Source organism: Mustela erminea, chromosome X (assembly GCF_009829155.1).
Source record: "Mustela erminea isolate mMusErm1 chromosome X, mMusErm1.Pri, whole genome shotgun sequence".
Classification (NCBI taxonomy): Eukaryota; Metazoa; Chordata; class Mammalia; order Carnivora; family Mustelidae; genus Mustela; species Mustela erminea.
In genome coordinates, this window is record NC_045635.1 from 126,643,290 (window position 1) to 126,666,482 (window position 23,193).

At 46.3% G+C, this 23,193-nt stretch overlaps 1 protein-coding gene across 1 annotated transcript; it reads left to right on the top strand.

The window, feature by feature from the left end:
* Nucleotides 1-15,340: 15,340 nt before the first annotated feature.
* FATE1 (fetal and adult testis expressed 1) lies at nt 15,341-22,158 on the top strand. The gene is made up of 5 exons (XM_032331325.1): nt 15,341-15,539; nt 15,800-15,927; nt 20,278-20,384; nt 20,766-20,844; nt 21,575-22,158. Exons 1-5 carry the CDS (start codon nt 15,434-15,436, stop codon nt 21,704-21,706), a joined length of 552 nt encoding a protein of 183 aa, XP_032187216.1. The 5' UTR covers nt 15,341-15,433; the 3' UTR covers nt 21,707-22,158.
* Nucleotides 22,159-23,193: the final 1,035 nt, after the last annotated feature.

Sequence of the window (23,193 nt, forward strand, 5' to 3'; positions counted from 1 at the left end):
TGGAGGACCTGGGGCAGCCGGAAGCTCTGGGGCCAGCACTGCCCTCCCAGCATTTCCTCGGGCAGGTGCCTGTGTGTGACCTGCGAGCGTGGGAGAAGAGAGCCAGGCATGGGCCCTGGTGACCAGAGCCAAAGGGAGTATGCCAAGGAATGCCCGCTGCCTTTGGCATCTGCTGAGCCCTTCCCTGCCAAGCTGGGTGGGGGTGGGAGGCAGTGGGAAGCAGGAGCCTGGCCTGGTGGAGGACAGCACGGCTGCCGTCCTTCGGGCGCTGAGCAAGGGCCTGCGGGGAGAGCGCACAGGCAGCTCCTAGGAGCCTGTGTGCCGTTAAACTGCTTTGCAGGATTCTCCCAGGTGGGCTTGCCACTGGGGTCTCTGGGACGTTTTTGCAGTATATTGTTGAAACAAGGACTGTACAGTACACAACGGTCATAACTGCTCGCGGTGCACATTTGGTTTTTATGAATGCTCTGTATATATCTTTTCAAACTCTGTCTTTGTATGGTCATTGGTTTGATACAGTGCTAAATCTGTAGTAGCCACTTTTTGTTGTTTTTGGACTTTGTCTGTGTGTGTGTGTGTGTGTGTGTACATGTGCGTGCTTGCGTGCATGCGTGCCTGTACACGTGTGCACGTTGCCTTTTCTCATATGCTTATCTGAAACCGTAGCCAGTATGTGGCTATATTTGTACCAGGAGGATTCTGGTCTGAAGGGAGGAATGTCACCTCCTGGGGCTGGACAGCCTTTTCACAGGGCCCTGAGGGAGGAAAGCTGAGATTAACCGTCCAAGCCCCACGAAGTCACCGCCTTTTGCCCCAAATTCACAAAAAGTTTTGGGAGAAGACTAGGCAGCTCCACCCTGCGGGCCTCCACTCTGTGGGACCCCCACTCACGCGCCCTTTTGGCCTGGTGTCCCCCGCCTCTGCTCCTGTTCTGTGGGTAACAACAGTTGAAGGAGATCTGAGCACTCCTGGGCCTTTTTACTTTACTTTTTATGTTTTGGTGGAAAAATGTGTGACTATTGACTTTGGGAATGGTGGGGCTAGTTATTCAGATATTTTTCATTAGGAAAAAAGAGAAAAGGCTTTAAAAAACTTTTTATTAAGACTTTTAAAAACAAGAATTGCAAACCTGTCCTTACATGCCACTCCCCATTGCCTGGGGTTTTCAAGACGAAAGCACAAGAGAAAGGGTGAGGCACGCAGGTGCCTCCTCTTCAGCTTGCGAATCCCACTGCCATTAGTGTGAATTCCTTAGGGTGCTCAGGAAAACAGGAATCTGCCCGGTGGGTTGGATGTGGCCTTTCTGATGGCCTGAATATGAGGAATTTGGGACAGGAAAGTCTTTTTGTTAAGGAGTTGGAGCCAGATGGTTCCTCTCTGGCTGAGGATTGATCTTTTGACAACCAAACAGTATCCCATGAGAAGAAGGAAAAAACAACACTGCCTCTAGATTGTTCTTTTGTCTGGGATGGGGGAAAGTGGGGGGGGGGGCGGGGCTCCTATTCACCTACACTCTGTGCTTCTAGGAGTGAGTGTGCCTGTGTGGTATGTCTTGCATATGCTCTCCTGTTCAAGGCCGAGATGGAGAGCTGGGCAGCAAAGCTTTTCAGCTTAACAAGTAATGAAGCTCCATTTCAGGATTGTGCCGATTCAGAAACAAGCACATCCTCCCCACTGAACTCTGCTCATACTAATCAGTATAATTAGCTAATTTCGAAGTACTGTAATCAGACTGCCTGCAACTACGGTAAAAGCCTATTAATTTGAAGGCCACTGATTCAGAACTTAGAGAAAATCACAACTTAAGATAATTCATGGCATCTGCCATTCTTGCTATGTAGAAAAATTCGAAATAGTCTTCGCTTTAGTCAATTTTCAGAGTTCTATGTGTAAGAGGGATCTAGTTAAAATGAGCACATTTTTCAAATAAAAGGCTCACGATATCAGGGATCCCTTCACCGTGCCTTCAGCTTTGGGGTTCAGCAGTTCTCGTGTGTAAGGCTCTTTCTGTGTAAGATAGTTTCTTGGTCTCTCTCCATTGTGAGAAAGGTGGGTGCTGCTGCTTGCCATTCTCCTAGCCTGTAATCAAAAGTAACGTAACTGTGCATCTTGCTAAATATTCTGTAAGGCAGATGTTTTGCTATCACACTGGACACTCCCATCATTTGCCCCCAAATATTAAACGTAGGGAGCTTTTCCTTTCACAGGCTGTGGGCAGTGAGTCTCTCTCCGGCAAGAATTTCTCTGACAAGGATATCCAAATAGCACACCCCCTCGGGCTCATTGCCTCAACAGTTGTTCCACTGTCCTGAGACATCTGACCGTTGAACAGTGCCTGCCCTTCCCCCGCCCCCAGCCTGAGCATTAACACAGATATTCAAGATTGGAAAAAATCCCACAGCTGCTTTTGCCTCCCAATTTGTCCCCCCTTCCGGATGCCACTTTCCCAGGCCTGAACACACCTGCTATTTCACTCTGTGATTGTGAATTTGTGACAGCGGAAATCCTGATATGTGCAACTGAGCTTATTGACATGATTACTGTGAAATGGATTCATTTTTGTACCACTTTAAACTGTGCTTGTATCCATGTGTTGACCCATGTCAGCTGGGAGATCTGTACATTCAGTAGTATGTCGGAATTTCGCTGCAGCCTGGGAGCAACCAACAAACTTGCTTCTGATTCTCTCTCTCTCTTTTTATAATTGTTGCGTTTAGCTGTTAAATTTCGTCTCTTTCTGTACCAGAAGATAATTAATAATAATAAAAAGCACATGGCATTCACTTGTGTCCTCTCCTCATCAATCTTGGATTCTTGCGGACTCCCAAACTTTCACGGGGGAATGGATGGTTGTGGGCCAAACTTTTTTCTCCCAGAAGTCTGACTGTAGATAAGGAAACAGCCCAAACCAGTTTAGAAGCAGGACGTAGAGATGTCCTTGGTCCTAAAGATTGTCCTCATGTGTGTAAGATGATCTCCTGACCCATCCCCCAGGGATGTGGTTAGTGAAGTCTGTCACAAATCAAGTTAGCAACTTCCCTGTCACCTGATCCCTGGTTACTAACAGAGTTGCCTCTTGCTAAAAGGATGCCTTGCTTGGTTTCAGACTGGGGGATGGGTGGGAGGGAGAAATTTTTCTGTGTCCTGTGGAGGTAGAATTTAAAGCTCAGGCTTTGCCCTGACTCTGTTTCCCAAATTCAGATGATGGCAAAAGTCAGAGAGTATTCAGAGGACAAGGATGCCTTAGCTTCCCCTTCGTGGAAGTGTAGTCTTAGCCCCAAACACTCCCAGCTGTTGGTGTGGGGTGAGATATGGCTGTGGGGCATTGCCAATATAAGTTGGGCCAATCCCCGGTAATGAAAATAAGCCACACTTTAATAGGAAAAGCCATGGCAGTGATGAGAAAATGACAATAAAACTTAGGGCCTCCTTCAAGGATTGAATGTGGAGGCTAAATGCTGGAACTGACAGCCAGGGGCCTTGGGTTTCATTCTTATCAGGGACTGGCTTGTTGAGTGATGCCAGCCTTCCGGGGATGTGGAGAAGTCAAATGAATAGTCTTCAAGGAGACTCCAGGACACAGGTGGGATCACATTCTGGATATGGAATTTGAACATTGGACTCTTTTTGTCAGAAACCAGCATTCTAGGCAGTGACTTAGAGTCCCAGGCTAGCCCATGTGAAGAAGCTAATACACGAGGGAGGTCTCAGGGTCCCAAAGTTTCTGTTGGGGCACCATCTGAGGGACTGGGCCTCCCATTCTTTTTTGCCTGCTGTATCACAAGACCACAGGTTGTGGGGCCAAGGCACTGGGATTGCTTATAGACCGCGAAGGCAAGTCAGGGGCAGGGGCTTAAAGGAGTGATGGCAGGGAAGGGGGCAGAGACTGCTTCCGGGTGTGGTTTGGGTCCCTTTTTTCATTCTTTCCCCGAGCCTCCATCCTGTATTACTGCCAAACTCTTGGAGCTGCTGGTCCGAGACTGCACCTAGTGAAGGGATGGAGGGTTCGTGCTTGCAAATAAACATAGCCAGCATTTACCGAGCACTTAGGGTATGCCAGGCCTTGTGGATGCATTAACTGAGACAATCCTCCCAACACACCTGTGATAGCTGAGGGAAGGATGGCCCTTTGAGCAAGGGCTCGCCGACAGGAAGTGCACTTGACCCTTGTCATGGGAACTCACATCTTCCCTGCTTGCCCCACACCCCAGCCACTCATTGGACACTGCTTGTCTTCTTTGGAGGTCACTTTGGTTTTGTTTTCTTGGTGACTGTCCAACCTGTTAGTGTCCCCACACCTCCTCCTGCCCAACTTTTAATTCCGCAATAACAGGGAACATGTAAAACATTTTTCTCCTCACTTCTTCCTTAGAACTTGGCACACTGACTCTAGGTCAGTATTCAGTGAAATAAAATGTGTTGATTGGTTATATTCTCCAATTAGGACCCAAGTTTCCATATGTTAGTTTGCTCTAGCGGCCATAACAATGTACCACAGACTGGATGGCTTAAATGATAGAAATGTATTCTCTTACAGTTCCAGAGGTTGGTACGCTGAGAACTGGGTATTGGCAGGTTGGTTTCTTCTAAGGTCTTTTCCCTTGGCTTACATGCCACCCTTTTCTGCCTGTGACCTCACATGTTCGTCCTTATGTATATGTTGGTGTCCTAATCGCCTCTTGCTGGAAGGGCAAACACTTTTGATCTCATTTAACCTCAGTTACTTCTTTAAAGAGCCTGTCTCCCAATACGATCATATTCTGAGGTATTGGAGGTCAGGACTTCAACATATGAATTGGGGAGGGGGTTGGGCAGGAAACCCAATTCAGGCTATAACATTCCATTTGTAGCAAGGGGAGATGTTATTGCTCCTTATCTCATACCTGAGCATTTTACGCACTCTGGAAAAGCTTGGGGGTGGACACCAGACTTCTCATCAGTCTCAAATCGAGCCCCCCAGAGCAGTTTCTTCCCTACCACAAATGGACAGGCCTGGGCCAGCTGCCAAAAGTTGCAACAAGCCAGGTGGGATTGGGACAGAAGTGGGCCTCAGAATAATTTTCCCAGGCTTTCTCTGTGGAGAGTGATGTGAGAACCCAAAGCTTGAAGAATAGACAAAATCCTTGTGTCCCCTCAGATTTTTTTATAGACAAAATATGTTGTTTTTAGGAATCACAAGACTAGCAGCTCCAATAACAGTGACTTTTGGCAATTTCTCTGAAGAACTCAAACTTCATGATGGATTCAGTTTCACCAGGCTTTATGGGCTACAAAAGTAGAGGCTGGCTAACATTTCATATCAGACGGGTTATACTAAATTGCAACAGTGTAGCGTTCCTGAATCCTGGGGCTGACAAGGGCATATGGGAGTAGGTACTGACAGAGCATGGTGTTCCAGAAGCTGGCTGTGTCCCTGCTTCAAGCCAAGCCATGGGGCACCAGAAGGGAGTATAGCAACATGCTAGGTCTTGCCTTTCTGGAACTCTGGGCCTAACTTTGTGGGACGGCATTAGACAAACCATAGCAATGAATCATGTTGAATTTTCTGGTAGGGGAAGTCTGGGGGGCTGGGGCTGTGGGCTGCCAGAGAAAGCTTCCTGAGGAAGCCAGGCCCACCTAAAGCTTGTAGGATGAGTAGGAATCAGTCAGACAAAGGGCTGGAAGACAATTAAATCAGGCAGAGGAATGTCATGTGAAGGGGCCTAGAGTCCAGCAAGGCCATCATGTTTTTAAGGAAACGGAAGAAGCCAGGGTAGCCTAATGGGAAATCCTAGATTAAGATGAGACTAGAGAGGCCAAGGGAAGGCAGCTCATGTAGGGCTTCAAGGCCTACAAGGCCTCAAGGCCTTTACTCTCTAGTGAAAATGGGGAGGCACTGAGGAGTGCTTTGAGGAGCAAGGTGACATGGCCAGGCTTGTTACATTTAAAATAATCAGTCTGCCTACTCTGTGGGTAAGGGGTTAAAGGGGTCATGACAGGATCCAAGGGATAAGGTACAAGGCTATGCAGTCATCCAGGCAAGAGGCAGTGATGGGATTGGCTAGGGAAGTGACAGAGGACACACAGAGTAGACTACTGAGAAGATTTTTGGTCAAACACTGAATTATATATTGAGGAGGTTGTATCAGGGTTCTTCAGAGACACAGAACCAGTAGGACATGGATAAGAGGTAGAGAGTTGAACATACAGGTACCCCTCCCCCCACTTTTTAAAAGTTTGCTTTATGCCACTTCATTTGTATGAAAGACCTACATTAGTGCCTGTTTTAGCTAACTGAAAGAAACCAGCAGAAGATTTTTACTTTTACAAAAATAGGCCCAAAGCAACAATACCATCCATTGTTCAACATTTGTTTTGCAGTGACCTGTTCCAGAGATTGTGCGCATCCGGAGCGGCAGGAGAGACACCACCAAGCTCTTTCCTCACAAGTTGCACTTGGCATCTCAGCTTTGAACTGTATCTGTGAGCATCTGCACTTTATTTGTTTTTAAAAGTGTTTATTTAAATTCTAATTAGTTAACATATAGTGTAATATTCGTTTCAGGTCTATGATATAGTGATTCAGCATTTCCATACATCGTCCCATGCTCATCACAAGTGCTCTCCTTAATCCTCATCACCTGTTTCACCCATCCCTCATACTTTGCCCCTCTGGTAGCCATCACTTTACAGTTAGGAGTCTGTTTCTGGGTTTGCCTCTCTCTCTCTTTTTCCTTTGCTCATCTATTTTGTTTCTCAAATTCCTCCTATCAGTGAGATCATAAGATAATTGTCTTTCTCTGATTGACTTATTTCACTTAGTGTAATACCCTCTAGCTCCATCCATGTTATTGCAAATGGCAAGCGTTTGTTCTTTTTGATGGCTGCATAGTATTCCATTGTGTATATATACCACATATTCTTTATCCATTCATCTGCTGATGGACATCTAGGCTTTTCCCATAGTTTGGCTATTGTGGACATTGCTGCTTTAAAGGGGTAATTCTATTTTTAACTTTGAGGAATGTTCATACTGCTTTCCACAGTGGCTGATCTGTGTTTATCTTGATTAATTTTGTGCATCTGTCAGCAAAAGGTGTCTTAAGGCATCAGAAAGGCCTGATAGAGGTTATTTTTTGAGTCTGAGAACACTCAAAAATTATTGGTGATTGCTTCTTTGCTTTGTCATTTTGGTTTATGAAAGATTTCATAGGAATGCTCTACTTTTAGTTATCAGGAGAAATGTGTACGGATATAGATAAATCTATATATTTGTATCTGTATCTGTTATCTCTATCTTTTTCTCTCTTTCGATCTATATATATATATGTATCTATGTATGCCTAGATACATATCTATGTATCTATATTCATATCTATCTATCAATCTATTTATCTATCTGAGAGTGATTTATTATACGGAATTGCCTCATGCAATTGTAATTATGGAGGCCAAGAGTTCTCACATTCTGCCCTCTGCAAGGTGGAGGCCCAGGACAGCCACTGGTAAAGTTCCAGCTGAGTCCAAAGGTCTGAGATCCAGAGAGCCAATGAGAGAGTTAACTGAGAAAGAGAGTTCAGAGAGAGTTCAAAGACAGGAGAAGACCAGTGTCCCAGATCAAGTAGTCAGGTAGGGAGGCGGGGGGGGGGGGGGGGAAGAGAGAGAGAACAAGGCGAGTGAGCAGGTGAATTCCCCTTTCTTCTACATTTTGTTCTATTCAAGCCCTTAATGGATTGTAAGATGTCCACTCATACTGGGGAGGGCCATCTGCTTACTGAGCCCACTGACTCAAATGTTGATCTCATCCAAAAACACCCCAACAGACACATCTAGAAACAGTTTAATCTGGGCACCCCATGGCCCAGTCAAAGTGACACATAAAATTAATGATCATAGGTGAGACAGAACTATGCATAGTGACTGATTTGTTGGGAGTGGTGAGGGGAAGTACCAGATGACTCTGAGGCTTAGGGGTTGATATTGTGGGGTAGATGGCAGGACCATGCAATGGGAAGGGTCATAGCAGAGAAAGTAGGTTTTCAGAAGGAGAGAGAGGACAGTGATGTGAAATGCTTCTAAGAATTCAAGTAAGATGAAGAGTGAAGTGGGTTCGTGGGATGGAGCTGCCAGGAGGCTGCTGGTTACTTTGGTCTGGGCCAGTTTCAGTTGAGTTGTGGATGAGAAAGGCAGACTAGAATGAGGAGAGGAATGTCTGGGAGGTAAAGGAGTGGAGACACTGTGCATGGTGGTGGCTACATTTTTAAGGAGTTGAGAAAGGACAGTAGCATGAGTGATACAAGACTCCAAGGGAGGACAGTTTTTTCTTCTTCTTTTTTTTAATATTCAAATCATTTTAACTCAACAACTACTTAATGAACTCCTTCCATGAGTCAGGCTTTGTGCCGAGTGCATGAAAGACAGACAGTGGTGAATGAAGCTGACAAGATCTCTGCCATCATGGAACAAATATCCTCATGCTGGGAAAGATGTGATGCTATTTCTGGCTAAAGAGAATCATTCTGGCAAGGAGGAGGAGCTGAAGACTCTAGAGGAGGCAGAGGTGGGTCACTGATAAAGCTGGAGATGAGCCAAAGCACAAGGGGCCACCAGCCTTGCTAGCAGCTCTGCCAGCTCGTCTTTTATAATGAACAAGCAGGAGGCTTTGTGGCCTCTGTGAGAATCCCAGCAGCTGGGCTTCAGGCATGAGCTCTGCTAGGAGCTGAGTGCTTCATATTCCGTGCCTCCTGACCTGCCTTTTCCCTGATAGGATCACTGAGGCACATTGCTACTCAGTGAGGAGCTGGGACTCTAAACCCAAGGGGTTGTTAGGAGTGAACAGTTGGAGTGCAGAGCCTGGGCTCTGATCCACACCATCCTCCCTGGTGTGTACCCCTTGTGTTGGGATTTGCCAGCTAGCTCTGTCTGAAGGGCAGATCAAAATGGCACAGGGCTGGAGGATGCCTGCTGAGGCTCTCTTGAGCCAGTTCCCACTTGGACTACTTCCTCTTCTGCCAAGGACCCTGGATCACCAGTCTGAAGACACTGATTTGCTTCTAGGCCTTGCCACTGAATTGCGAAGTGAAGTGGGCCTAGATTATCTGCCCAAAATGGAGGCTACTGGGAAGAGTATCTGCTTGTCTGAAAATAACAACAACAACAACAACAACAACAACAAAAACATGCATCTTCTTAGGTCTGTGTTTCTCACCTTGGGTTTCTCCTCTCCTCCACCTCATTCTCTGGCTCAGAGGAGCAGCTGCTGCTTGTGATTTGGGGCTGGTCAGTATTAGAGACTTTGTACCATTTTTTCTGCCTCTTTATTATTGTTGGCTATTTTCCTTTGGCTTTTGATTCTCTTGAATTTTACATACACGTCACATTTCAGTCACTGGACATGGAAACAATTGAAAGCAGATGCCTTTCAGTCTGAGGAGTCACCCTGCAGACGAGGCCACGGACTCTGCAAGGTCACCTTATCTAATGTCCTCACCTGGAATCAGGAAGGAGGGCCTTTCCCACCTGCTCCAAGAGTTCCCTGTACATGGAGCAAAGGTAACTGACAGGCAGACAGCTAAAGCCCTCCAGGTTTCCAAATCTTCTGCCAGCTTTGGGGGCAAGGGATTCTCAGGCCAGCAAAGAGCAGGGGCGAGGAAAGAGCAGCAGAGACAGTAGCTGGCTACACCTGGAGGCAGAAAGCAAGCTTCCCGGTATTGCTCCTTGGTGTTGCTCTGTCCCACCTGCACACAGGGTAGTCCCGAGTTCCTTTCTGGACACCTAGGTAGCAACAATTCCCCTACGCTCAGTTGCAACCGTCCTGGAGTTTTTCAGGCAGCTTGCTCCTGTGGGGGTTTCTCCAGGAGCTGCAAGGAGGGCCATGTCTGCTGAGACTTAAGCTTGTTCGTTGGGGCTGTGACTCTGTGTCAGTGTCTTCGACCCACTTCTGTTGGGGCTGCTCACTCCAGAACGGATCAGAGTTTGTTGTGGGGGGTGGGGGGTGGAGCATGACCCGTGTTTCCACCCAGTCCAAGCCACCTCAGGAAGTCGTGAGCTGTCCTGGAGGTGTGCGGTCAGAGGCTGTCAGTGCTGGGGGCAAGAATCAGTCTCTTGCTTTTAGGTTGACGAAGCTTGAGGGACCACCCACCACACTTCCAGGAAGGGAGAAAGTAGCAGGATTTAGGGCAGGACTGCCATAAAAACAAGCCCCTGCTACTGTCCCCACAGACCCATGGACTTCCTGCCTGTCTGTCTGCTTGTTTCCATCTGCCCTCTAAGCATGAGTCCCATGAAGACAGGAAACTCATCCCTAGTCTCAGGGCCTGACACCCAGTCAGTCTTTATTCAAGACAGTCGTGCTGAATGAGAGGCGCGCACATTTGGAAATCGAGGTACTCACTATAACCTCCTGCTGGTGGCCCTGTCCCTTACACTCCCTGAAGTTTATGCCTCTGTCCTCGCCGTCTCTTTAAGGAATGGAGGGACAGCCGCAAGGCTCCACTAGTCTCCCTGCCCCTTCTCCTTCCCTTCTGATCCAGGAGGCCCTGGGGCTCCAGGGATGACCTCAGTGCCAGCTGCTTTCAGGAGCAGGAAAGAGAATTGTTTACAGGTTTGTAAGTTTCATTAGCAAGCGGGGAGGGAGCTCGCAGATGTCTGGGATCTGGTTTTGCAGCCCAAATCCGGGTTGTTCCCTTGGGCCTGGCACTACAGCTTCCTGAAACTGGGCTCTGAGAACACCTGGGATGTGGTAGAGCACTGTACGCATTGGCTTTGAATGGTCTCATCCATAGAACCTCAATATGAGAAAGTAATAAAAATGAGCTGTTCTCTGTGAAGAGAGGCTGGAGTTTGCCCTGAAGCCCAGGTAGCCCCAACATATACCCCAGAAACCATAAAACATAGTTTAAAACTGGGTTTTAGCCCAACTTTCCATGTGAAGATTGGAAATAGAGGCTCAGAACATGGGAAACAACTTGCAATGTCACCCCCAGGTGTACCGATCCTTTGCTCCTGCTTGCAAGGGAGGTGGAAGCAGGCAGCACACAGGGCTGCCGGATCCCCCATGCTTGTCGGAAATCGGAGTCAAGCGCACGGCTGGCTGAACTGCTGGAAGAGGCCAGTGGTTGGAAGGCATTGGTGGAGGCAGGTGGTGGGGCAGGCGGAGACACAGACAGACATAAGACAAGGGCCGACAGGCAGGCAGATAGGCAGGCGACAGCCCAAGTTAGACACCTGCTCTGTGGGGAGGGGGGGCTGGATGCCCTCTAGATTTCAACACAAACTTGGATGCAATTAACCGGATTTGTTTGTCCCCCAGTGGAGGCTATGTGCTCATGATCACCTTTAGGGAAAAAGATGATATGTTTTCTTTGGAGAAGCTTGGCTTGAAGGGAGGGAGAGATTTCATCTCCATCCCTTTCTGTCAATAAAACATCTCTTATTTTAATAAAGATCCAAGCCCTCCAGCAGACAGTTCACAAGAAAGGAATACAGAAGATCAATAAACATACGAAAAAATTTTCAGGTTTATTCATAATTAAAGCAATAAAATTAAAACAACAATGAGATAGATAACATTTTCTACCCAACATACTGATGCCTTTTAGGAAGTTCCATAATATCTTCTGTTGATAAGGCTGTGAAGAAAACAGAACTTTCTTCCCCTAGGTGAGGTCCCATTTGGTGCAGTGTCTTAGGAGGGGCACTGATAATATTGGTCAGTATTAGTAAAAATTGTCAACACACATACCCTAGAATTGCACAAATCCCACTTACAGGCACCTGTTCTACAAAAATATTTATATATGTGTGCAAAGAGGCATGTCCAGGAATGCTTACTGTTTCTTGTTTATAAAAGTGAAAAAGCTCTAGACACCCAAAATGTCCACAAGCAGGTCAATAAACAGGGGCACAGCTGTGCAGGAAAGCACTGTTTAAAAGACAGGAGGGAGATTTGTTCTGACATGTGAGATCCCCAAGGCACGCTGTGCACTTAAAAAAATAAGTTGCAAATTTCTCAGTAAAACTGGGGAAAAAATACCATGAAACCTTAAAAAAAGTGATAGACAAGAATCCCCTGGTCTTTCTTTCATGTAAGTGTATATATTTACAGTTACATATTTAAATGTGTTTCTCTGTTAAATTTTTAAATAAGAGCTTTCCTACTATGTATCAGGTACTTGCTGTAGAATGGGCACATATCCCAAATATATATGTATACATACATCTCAGCCAGATGTTCTTGGGACCCCTCCTTCCCCTTTACAGAGGTATCTGTCTAATCTCTGGAGTGCAAAGAGCTTTGGGCTTTCTGACCATCTTCTCTGGGAGCCTTCCATGGGGGCCTAGGTCTCTGTAGCCCAATACCTACACTAAGCATGAGCCATTCTCTGGGCCCCCATAAGGCCTGGCAGAGTTCTCTGTGCTCTAGGGATGCTCTAGGCCTTTGGGCCCCCAAGGTTGGCACACTAGACAGTGGGGGCTTTCCAGCTACATGGTGAGGAAGGGATTGTCAGCTCCATTGTCAATGGGGAGACTGAGGCCCAAAGAAAGGAAAAATTTGCTCAAGGTCAAATCTTGAGATTGTGATGAGGATGGGCAGGGCATAGAGTTGCCAGATATAAAATAAAGGATACATAGTCTAAGGTGAATACCAGATAAATCATGATTAAATTTTTAGTGCAAGTTTGTCTCAAATGTTGCACAGAGTGTACTAACACTGAAAACTTACTTGTTTATCTGAAATTCAAGTTCAATTGGCATTCTGTACTTGTATTTGCTCAGTCTGGCAACGCTGACCAGGCGGAAGCCCATGGTTACTGCTTCCCAGGCTCCTGAGTCCCACAAAAGCACACTTCTCTGCTCCTAAGGTGGCCTTCCAGCAAGCTCAGATTTCATTGCAGCTGCTCCACTGGATCTGGGAAGGGCTTCCTCAGGGCCCTCAGGAATGCAGGCAGGGCCTATGTCAGCTCTGCTCCAGGGTGTTTAGTCCCAGTGCTGGACAGGTGGGCCAGGGAGGGGGCCAGGCAGCCCAGACCATGCCACCGTCTCTAGGCAGGTTCCGGCCCCTCCCTTTCTCTCTCACGCTTTCCTTCCTCCCTGCCTTTTTCCTTCCCTGCTTCCTCTTCTTCCTCCCACCTGGCCCCAGCTGTGCTTGGCTCCTTTTGCAAATAGCCTCCTCTTCCTCCAGGGACTCTGGAGTTGTTCCCAGGAGCTGAGGTTTCACCTCTGGTGGTTGTATCAGTCAGGGTTCTCTAGAGAAAAGAAACCAACAGGATATATGTGTGTATGTGTCTGTGTATGCATATGCCTACGTGTATGTATATAGATATTTATTTTAAGAAATTGGCTCTTGCCACTGTGGGGCTAGCAAGGCCAAAATTTGCGGGGCAGGCCTGCACACTGGAAGCTTAAGCAGGGACAGATGCTGCTGTCTTTAAATTTTTCTTTTTAATTTGAGTATAGTTGACACACAATGTTACATTAGTTTCAGTTGCACAACATAGTGATTCAACAAGTTTATACATTATACTATTCTCAGCAGAAGTGTACTTGTCACCTGTGATTTAAAATCACTGACTATATTTTTCATGTTGTCCTTTTATTCCCATGACTTATTCATTCCAGAACTGGAAGTCTGTATCTCCCACTCCCTTTCTTCCATTTCACCCATCCTCCTGGCCCCCTCCTCTCTGCAAACCATCAGTTTGTTCTCTGTATTTATAGGTTTGATTCTGCTTTTTGTTTGTCTTAGATCCCACTTTTGAGTGAAATCATATGGTATTTGTCTTTCTCTGACTTATTTCAGTAGCATAATACCCACTAGGTCCGTCCACATTGTTGAAAATGGCACGATTTCATCTTTTTTATGGCTGCACAATATTCCAGATATATATGTCACATCTTTCTTATTTAATATCCAATATTCCTATGGATGGACACTTGGGCTGGTTGTATATCTTGACTATTGTAAATAATGCTGCAATAAACATAGGGGTGACCATATCTTTTCAAATTAGTGTTTTCATTTTCTTTTTTGTTGTTGTTTTGTTTCATTTTCTTTGAGTAATTCCAGTAGTGGAATTATTGTTTCATATGGCATTTCTATTTATAATTTTTAGTGGAGACTCAAATCCGTGTTCCACAATGGCTGCACCGAATTACATCCCCGCCTACCGAGCACGAGGGTCCCTTTTCCTCCACATCCTTGCAAACACTTATTTCTTGTGTTGCTGATTTTAGCCACTTTGACAGGTATGAGGTGGTATATCATTGTGGTTTTGATTTACATTTCCCTAGTGATTAGTGATGTTGAACATCTTTTCATCTATCTGTTGGCCATCTGGATATCTCCTTTGGAGAGATGTCCATTCAGGTCCTCTGCCCTTTTTAAACTGGAGTTTTTGTTTTCCTAGTGTTGAGTTGTATCAGTTCTTTATATATTTTGGGTTTTAGGCCCTTCTCAGTTATAACATTTGCACATATCTTTTCCCATTCACTTTCCTTTACTGTGCCAAAGCTTTTTATTTTGATATAATCCCAGTAGTGTATGTTTGCTTTTGTTTCCTGATGCTGCAGTATTGAGCAGAATTTCTTCTTCTCTAGGAAACCTCAGGCTTTGCTCTTCAGGCCTTTCAGTTGATTAAATGAGTCCCATCCACATATCAAGGATTAAGAATGTCCTTTACGTAAAGTCCACAGAGTATAGATGTAACAAAGCTATAAAATACCTTCATAGCAACACCTAAACTAGAAATTGATGGAATACCTGGGAACTATAGGCTACCCACGTGGACAGGTAAACTTGACCTTCACAGTGGTCTAATCACTGGGGAAGCTGAGGGAAAATTTGAACTTAGACCAGGGACTGTAAGGCCGGCCTAGGGACGGTGGGGCCTCCTCAGTGGCTGTAGGCAGATCACTTCTTTCCTGCCCTTCCCTCCTGTGGTTCTCATGGTTCCTGCCCAGGCTGATCCAGGCCATCAAAAGGCCAACTCCCTTGCCCGGAAACTCTAGATAGGGGGAGACAGGATGTGCTCTTCAAAGGATGCCTTCCAAGGGGTGCTATGGCCTGGATTCCTTGCCAGAGCTGGGCTTGCAGAAGCCACGTCAGGCTTGGGATCTAACCTTGGATCCCACCTGCTCCTCAATAGGGCCAAATCAGGTGACCTGAGAGCCAGCATAGTCCTCACAGGCAAAGTTTCTGACACTTATCTTTCCTCCTAAGTTGGTTACAGAGTAGCAGGGGAGAAGGCTGTAGACCCAGCCAACAAGATACAGCAGGAACACAAGGTGCTGTGTCCAAGACCTAAGCCCTGTGAGGGAGTCTAGCTCCACCCCCATCTCCAGATATATCTTGCTTGAGCACCTACCCCTGGCAGAGCTGATTTTCCAAGTGTCTGTTCTGGCCTTGCTTCTTGTGTATCCTTGGCTATAGCTTTAAAGTGAAAAATTGGCTGTGATGGCAGGAGGCCCCCCTAGCATCAAGGAGGAGATGGAAACATCCATGGCTGAAGAGCTGGTTCCTGAAAGCTATATGCAAAGCCAAGAGCACCTGGTGATAGCAGGTGAGGAGCCCCTATAATGCCCCTTTCCTTGGGTGTCCATACCTGTGCATGTGTGATAGAGAAAGTGTGTGTTTGGCTGCAAAACTTTTGAAGAGATGAACAGACTGAGGCCTGGGATCTTCCAATGGACATCAGTGAATGAGTGTTGAATGATTCCTAAGAAGTTTGGGTATCCTATCCTTTTTCTGGTGTATCCTGTGCCCAGGAAGCCTTGGCACAGTCTCTATGAGTGTTCCTGGTGCCTCTCTTCTTCTCCCTAGAAATGATGGCACGTGGATCCCAGTCCCTGGGTACCTCTCAGCGGCGACAAAAGTTGGATCCAAAGGCTGCTGGCTCTGGTGCACGTCAACCGGCTTGGAATATGACTGCCACCCGGCCCAAGAAAGCGGTACTGTATGGAGCCCTCGACATGCAACAACTGGGTTGGGGTTGGGCATACAGGTTGTAGGGGCTTTAGCCTGATGATGGTAGGTTGAACAAAGCCAGATGTTGACTTGGGGGCAAGGAAGGAAGCTCCTGTGTACCAGTGAGGCAGTGAAGGCAGGGATGTCCAATAAGAAGTCACAGCTATCTTTTGGTAGGCTGGGAGTTCAACCTTAAGAGTCCAAAACACCTGAATCACATATTACTTGGGGACTACATATACTTTACAAAACTCTAATGTGTGTGAAATGACACTTTCCTAAATAAATAAATAAATAAATAAATAAATAAATAAATCTATATCTATAGTTCTCTCTATAGCTATATTTTATATATAAATATTTATCTATATAAATTATGATTATATAAATTATTTAATAATTAAATAATCAGCCTTGGTAGGAACCATGAGAACCACAGGAGGGAAGGGCAGGAAAGAAGTGATCTGCCTACAGCCACTGAGGAGGCCCCACCGTCCCTAGGCCGGCCTTACAGTCCCTGGTCTAAGTTCAAATTTTCCCTCAGCTTCCCCGGTGATTAGACCACTGTGAAGGTCAAGTTTACCTGTCCACGTGGGTAGCCTATAGTTCCCAGGTATTCCATCAATTTCTAGTTTAGGTGTTGCTTTGAAGGTATTTTGTAGCTTTGTTACATCTATACTCTGTGGACTTTACGTAAAGGACATTCTTAATCCTTGATATGTGGATGGGCCTCATCTAATAGATTAAATATAAATATATATAAATAAAATAGATTTCTCAGGGCCAGGACAAAGGTAAAGCAAGGTAGGTTCCTATGCTCCCTGACTGTTAGGAATTCTAATCACTTGAATCTAACTGTTCTGTAGCCAATCTTTTAAACTACACTTAATATGAGTTTAGAAATATTCTAGGAAAAAAATGGCAGGTACACTGTTACAAAGGATACTGGGAAAAGGCAGCCATTTTGGAGAAGAGGGAGATCTCAGTGTTCTGGGGAATCACATGAGTTCTCTCACTGTGTAGTCATTCCTTAGGGTACATTCACTGGTGGGTGAGGGGAAGTTTTAGAAACATGGTTGCTATGCTGTTGCAAAATTACTGGGAAAAGATAACCAAGTTGGAAGAAATAATGTGAGTTTCAAGTTCTGTAGCCAATCCTTTAAAGCTACTTTTACTGTGCCTGAGGGAGTTTTAGAGAAATGGCTGTTATACTGTTGCAAAGGTTACTGCGAAAAGGCAACTAGGTTGGAAAGGAAGGGAGACCCAATGTTCTAGGAAATCACCTGAGTCCCATTGTTCTGTAGATAATCCTTTAAGCTACATTCACCACGAGTGAGGGAATGTTCTAGGGAAAAAAAAATGGCAGCCATATTGCTGCAAACTGTACTGGGAAAAGGCAGTCATTTTGGAGTCATTTTGGAGAGGAGGATGACCTTACTATTCTAGGGAATCACTTGAGTCTGGTAGTTCTGTTGTGGATTCTGTTAGCCACTATCACCCTGGTGTTACAGTGTTGCAGAGGTTAGTGGGGAAAGGCAACAGGGTTGGAGAGTAGGGAGGCCTGGCTGTTCTAGGGAATGAGTTATGATAAATGCCCAAATGATTCCACCGCTAATGAATAAAGAGAAATAGAGCTCCCAGATCAGGGACCTCCTGGGAATGAAAATAAACCAAAAATACTGAATTGGCTTCTTATGTCCAAAGGTGGAAGTCAAGTCAAATTACTTCAATAGCTCAGGCTCCAGGAAGCCAGTCATGCCCATGAGATTGAGGGAGAATGGGATCTTTGGGGGTAATGGAGAGATATAATCTCTGAATTAATTATAATTACCTATTAGGACCACAGGACTACTTTAAAAAGAAACAGTCATTATAATGAATTTAGAAACTAGACATTTAAATTAAGAAATTTATCAGTCTATTTATTATTTGCTTTTGAGCACCCTCCCCCAAAATGGAACCCTGACCACCTGAGAGCCACAACATTAAAGGAGAAAAAAAAATCATAATACTGTTCTGCTGATTTGGGTGTGGGGGAAGTAGTGTGCTTTGAAAAGTACATGAAGATAAAAATAACACTGTTTGAAATAGTAGAAGGAAGTTAGGACTTGCTGAAATTCATAGATTTTCTTGATCTCTGTCAAATTGCTATAAAAGCCTTATGTTTTATAATGCATGTAATTCTAAATAAAAATATAAAATTTTATATCTCTAAAATTCTAAATAAAGATATAAAAATAATTCTTAAAAAAAATTTAAAAAAGGCAAAAAGACAACTGGTTTTGAACAGTTAGACCTGTCTTATGATGGGCAACTTCAATAGGCTATCAACGACTTGCAGATGTTGTCACATTAATTCTTGTTATATTTATGTGTAAGAACAAACTATGTTATTTCAAACAAACAAACCCCAGCCACCAGTTACTTATCCTTATTTGCTCTCAAATATCTCAAAAAACCTTTTTGTCTTTCTGATCCCAATCTGTAGGAAAATCAAAGGGATGGTGTGGAAATTGTTCTAGGAGAAACTCTCAATCAAATTCCCCTTCATAGTCCTAAGGTTTTCTTGACACACACTGTCATTTTCAACCTATTTTTGAGGTATCATAAGAAGAAGATGAAGAGGAAAATAAAATAGTAGCATGACTGTCAAGTACTGTTCACATAGAAAATATCACACCAATATCAGTGTGCACTTTTAAGAAAGAAATTTTGCGTTATTACAACAAATGGAACATGGTGGTAAAGTTTCTATGAAAATCCTTTATATAGAAATGGTTCAACCTTGCATTTGCTATTGTTCTTAAGAACATAGGAGGGCTGCAGATATTTCTCAGGTGACAGGTGAGCCTTGGTTGTCTGTTTCTTGTTAAAAGTGAGGCAAATAGAGACAACTCAGAATTCTGTGTCTTGGTGAGGCCTGTGAGACAGTAGGTTCTAATTCAGCAAAGTCGGTTGTGTAGGAGGAACTGGTAAATGCCAGAGTGGAGAGGGCTCTGGTCTGTGGTTCAACTGCCCCTGCTTCTCCATTCATTTAGCTCAAGTTTGAATTTGGGGAGAAAAGGCTGCCAGCCAGGTGGGGTAAGAGGGTTGGATGACTGCTCCATGTACAGACCTTAAGCCAAGGCTGCTGTCCCCCACCCCCACCCACTGGGTCCTCAAGACCACCCCAGTGTCCCTGCAGCTTCCAGGTCTGGGTCTTCTCTGGACACTGGCAGGAGGAGGACTCCCTCCTCTACTGCTTGCCATTTGCTTCTGAGCCGCAAGGCCCACTTCCCCTGGCTTTATTCTCAGCATTCTCTGAATGCCACAGTCTTGTTGAGCTCTCTCATCATTTGTGGCCTCTCCTCTCCTGTTACCTTTTTTCTTGCAGGTTGTATACCATTTTACTGACTTCGCTTTCATTTTAATGGAGTCTGAAGGCGAAGTGGTGTCAAATATGAGAGGCATCCTAGGATAATGGTTAAAAGCACAACCTCTGGAGCAAATTATCCTGGCTTTAAATGACTGCACTGCTACTTACCAGCTGTGTGACTTGGACAAATAATGCGACCTCTCTCTCAGTTTTCTAATCTTTCAAAATGGGATGATAGTAATACCTGTTTTGAATGGTCATGAAGAGGATTTAATGACTGGATGTTGGTAAGGGCTTAGAGGGCGGCATGTGGCATGTGTTAAACCAAATAGTTTGTGAAAATTTTCATCTTGCACTGGAAACCTGGAGCTGAGATTTGAACCCAGGTGTGTCTGGCACATTCTGTTCCTCTAGCCTACATTGGCTCTTCAAGGCAGGAAATATTTTAGCTCCAGAGCTGTGGGGCAGAGACATCCACTCCAAGCAGTCGTTAGCAGAAGAATGAAAATGAAAACCACTGGGATAGCTGTGCTCACCCAGAGAAGAATGTTATGGTCTCCCAATGGCCAGAGTTCTATCCTGAGCTCCAATATTTACTGTATGTCCTTTGGAAGCGTAGTCATTTGCCAGACCTCAATTTCCTTGACTTTACAATTGAGCTTTTCCACTCTCTCTCTGACTTGGCTGATGTCTGACTGTCTGCTTGTGACAGTGCTGGCAGAGCACGGGGATCCCTGTCACTGCTCTTCTTTCCCATAGCTTGGATGACTAGAAACTACTGAGGAGCATGGTATGGGTAGAGTGGTGGCAGTTGGCCAACTTGTGGGATTTCCAAGTTCTTCTAGTGGTCTGAAAGCTGCCAACCCCTGATTCCAGAGGATCAGGTACCATGTGACTCCTGACAGGGTACACCATTGGTCCTGGGAAGTGTTCAGCTGACACTGACTTGGCTACTTTTACTGACCATTCCTTTCTTTAGGGGCCCCAGCTGCCATTGCCCAGAATGTTGAGAGAACAAGGCCATGGCAATGCTCACCCTCAGGAGTATCCTGGTGGCTTCCAGAACATGAGGTTCCATTATGAGCGGTAAGAAGGATCCCAGGGATCTTGCAGGAGAAAAGCTGGAGCTCTTTGGGCAGGTACCAGGGTGGACCAGATGGACTAGCAAGCAGGCTGACCAGGAAGGCGTTGTGAGCAGCTGGTCATGCTTGGAATGTTGGGGCTCTATTGTCTCCTCATAAGAACCCCTGAACCTCCTGTCCTCTTGCCCATTTGGGGCCTCTGAGCACACTGACGCTGGGCTGGGGTAGCTCATAGTCCTCAGGCCACAGGACCTGCTTACCTAGTCATTGTCTAGAAAAGCTCCTGACCTTGCCTGCTTGCCCTCATGGCCTTCCTATGGTCCCTGCCATACCTGGCCGGGGACCACCAGCAACTCACAAACCTCTTTCTTTTCTTATTTCCCAGTGACCCAGAGGCAGATATGGTGGCAGAGATCGGCTTGGAAGAGCTAAATGGATTGGAGATGGAAGTCATGAGAAGACAGGTAAGCATCTCCCACTGGGAGGGTAGAAGCAGAATCATGGTGTCTTGGGGCAGGTGGGCCTTGGCAACAATGAGACCACCCCCTTTGAAGTCATCTTAGCCTTTAACAGTGGAGGTGAGGTCAGGCTCCCCTTCCTTTCCTCCCAGTCTTCAAGGCTCTAGTGTCCCATCTTAATGGCAGTCTCAGCCCTGCCTCTCTCCCTGGGATGTGTGGGAAGGGAAAAGGGGAAGTCAAAAGGAGGATGAAGAGGCAACAGAAGAGGATAGAAATCTGTGCAGAGAGAATGGCACTAAGAGGTCTTGGGGAGGGGTTATCTTCTCAGGGAGAGACCACAACAGGCCCTCTCCAGCCCCTGAGTGTCACCTGTCCTGGAGCCTTGCCTTTACTCTGGTGCTGCAGCTGCCACCATGCCAGCCTGCCCCAGAACTGAAATGTCTTGTTCCGCCTCTCCCCTGGTACAGCTGGGACAGACTGGCTTCTTCCAGACAACTGGGTGAACACCAGCAAGGGGGAAAGGCTGCTGGGCCTGCAAACATACACAGCCTGGCCCTTGGTCCCACTGGCCCACCCCAGCCCCCTGTTTCAGTTGCTCTGCCTTCTTCTCTTCCAGAGGCACTTTGGCCTCCTGAAGGGTGGCAGGTGCCCTTCCTGTACTAAGTTCATACTTTCCCCAGTGGTGAACCATGGGCTTCCCCAGGAGGATCTTTCACCAGCTCTTTGGTCTCTGCAGCTGCATGTGATCACCGGCCGTCTGCGTGCCTTGGAGGACCAGGGCGCTACCTGGCGCCACAGGGATGCTCTGTTCTTCACCATGCTGGTGTCGGCCTGCATTGCCAACCTGTGGCTGTGGATGCGCCAGTGATGTTTCACGCCGCCTGAGCCCGCTTCTCCTTCCTCTTCTTCCCTTTTCTCCCTGGGCTGCCCCTGCCCATCTTCCTTTTATCTCCCAGCAGTCCTTAGCAGCATTGGAGCCATTTTCCAATTCTGGTTACACCGCTTGCCTGGAGCAGGCCCTAGCTGCTGGGAGGTAAAAGAAGTGTGACATTCCGAAGGTCTGCATGGGCTGAAATGTAGCCACTTTGGAGGGTGAGGTGGGAGGCATCTCGTCTCCACAGTAACACCAGTGGCAGGTGCTTCCTGCTTGCCTATCAGGGCTTCGTGGTGACTGTCCCAGAGCTGAACCTTGCCTCTGTGCCCTCATCACCTCTGTTCCATCCTCTGTGGCAGGGGCTTGGCTGTGCTTTCCCAGTTTTCTTCCACTTTGTGTACAGGGCTCTACACAGAAAATGCGCTCAATAAAAGTTCACTGATAGCAGCAAACCCTGGTGGTTGAGTTTCTTATATCCAGGATTCATGTAGGGACAGCCCCTCTGAACAAAGTCATTGTTGCAGGGACTGGGCTGATGCCCCACTCCAGGGGTCTTGGTTCCCTCTCTTCCCTCCTCCCCAAAGTCCCCTGTCTAGCAGGGAGCCTTTTTAGGAGAACAGCTTGGCAAAGTCCTTCCTGTTGTTATCATGCCAATGAGTGCTTGTGGGTAAGCTGTTCTTCAGCAGCTTGTCTGGGCCAAGGCATTGCAGGGACTCAATCAGAGGAAACCTGGAATGCACCAGAAACCTTTCCATTTGCCCAGGAGGAAATTGAGTCCTGGAGAGGGAGAACATGGTCCAAGGTCGTCCAGCAAGACCAGGACAGGGTTAGGTCTAGAATGGATTTTCCTGTGTTCCAGCCTAGGGTTCTGCCTGTCTCATATAGACTGACTGAGAGCAAGGCCCATCCTCAGCTCTGGAGGCTGGACAGGAGATCACATGGGGAGACTTTGAACCCCACTCCCCCATGTCCACAGCCCCATGAAGCTAACGTCAAACAGAGCAGATTGCTAGTGGAGCAGTGGGACTTGGGCTGAGCCAACGGGAGTGTTGCTGTTTGGGACCCGACCACAGGGCAGATGTGCCGGACTCCAGGAGGCCTTGGGAAGAGCTGTTGTCCCTTTCCGTGTGGCCAATGAATAAACATGTATCTCCTGGGGGGCAAGGACCCAGAAGGTTCTCATTGGCTATTATGGTTAACTGGAACTTCCAAATCTGTCAAGACTTCTCCATCCATAAAGATAGGAGGGCATGTTAGTCATCAGATGTAAAATAAACATGATTGTGTGTGTAAGTCTGTGTCTGGATGTGTGTATGTGAGAGAGACAGAGACAGAGAGACAAAGACAGACATGAAGAGACAGAAGCAAAAAGATTGAGAAAGAGACAGTAGGAGGACAGGGAGGATGAGAGAGACTGGGACAGGGAAAGAAGGAGAGAAGGAAGGAAAGACAGAGCCTGGAGATGCGAACATGCTCTGCCT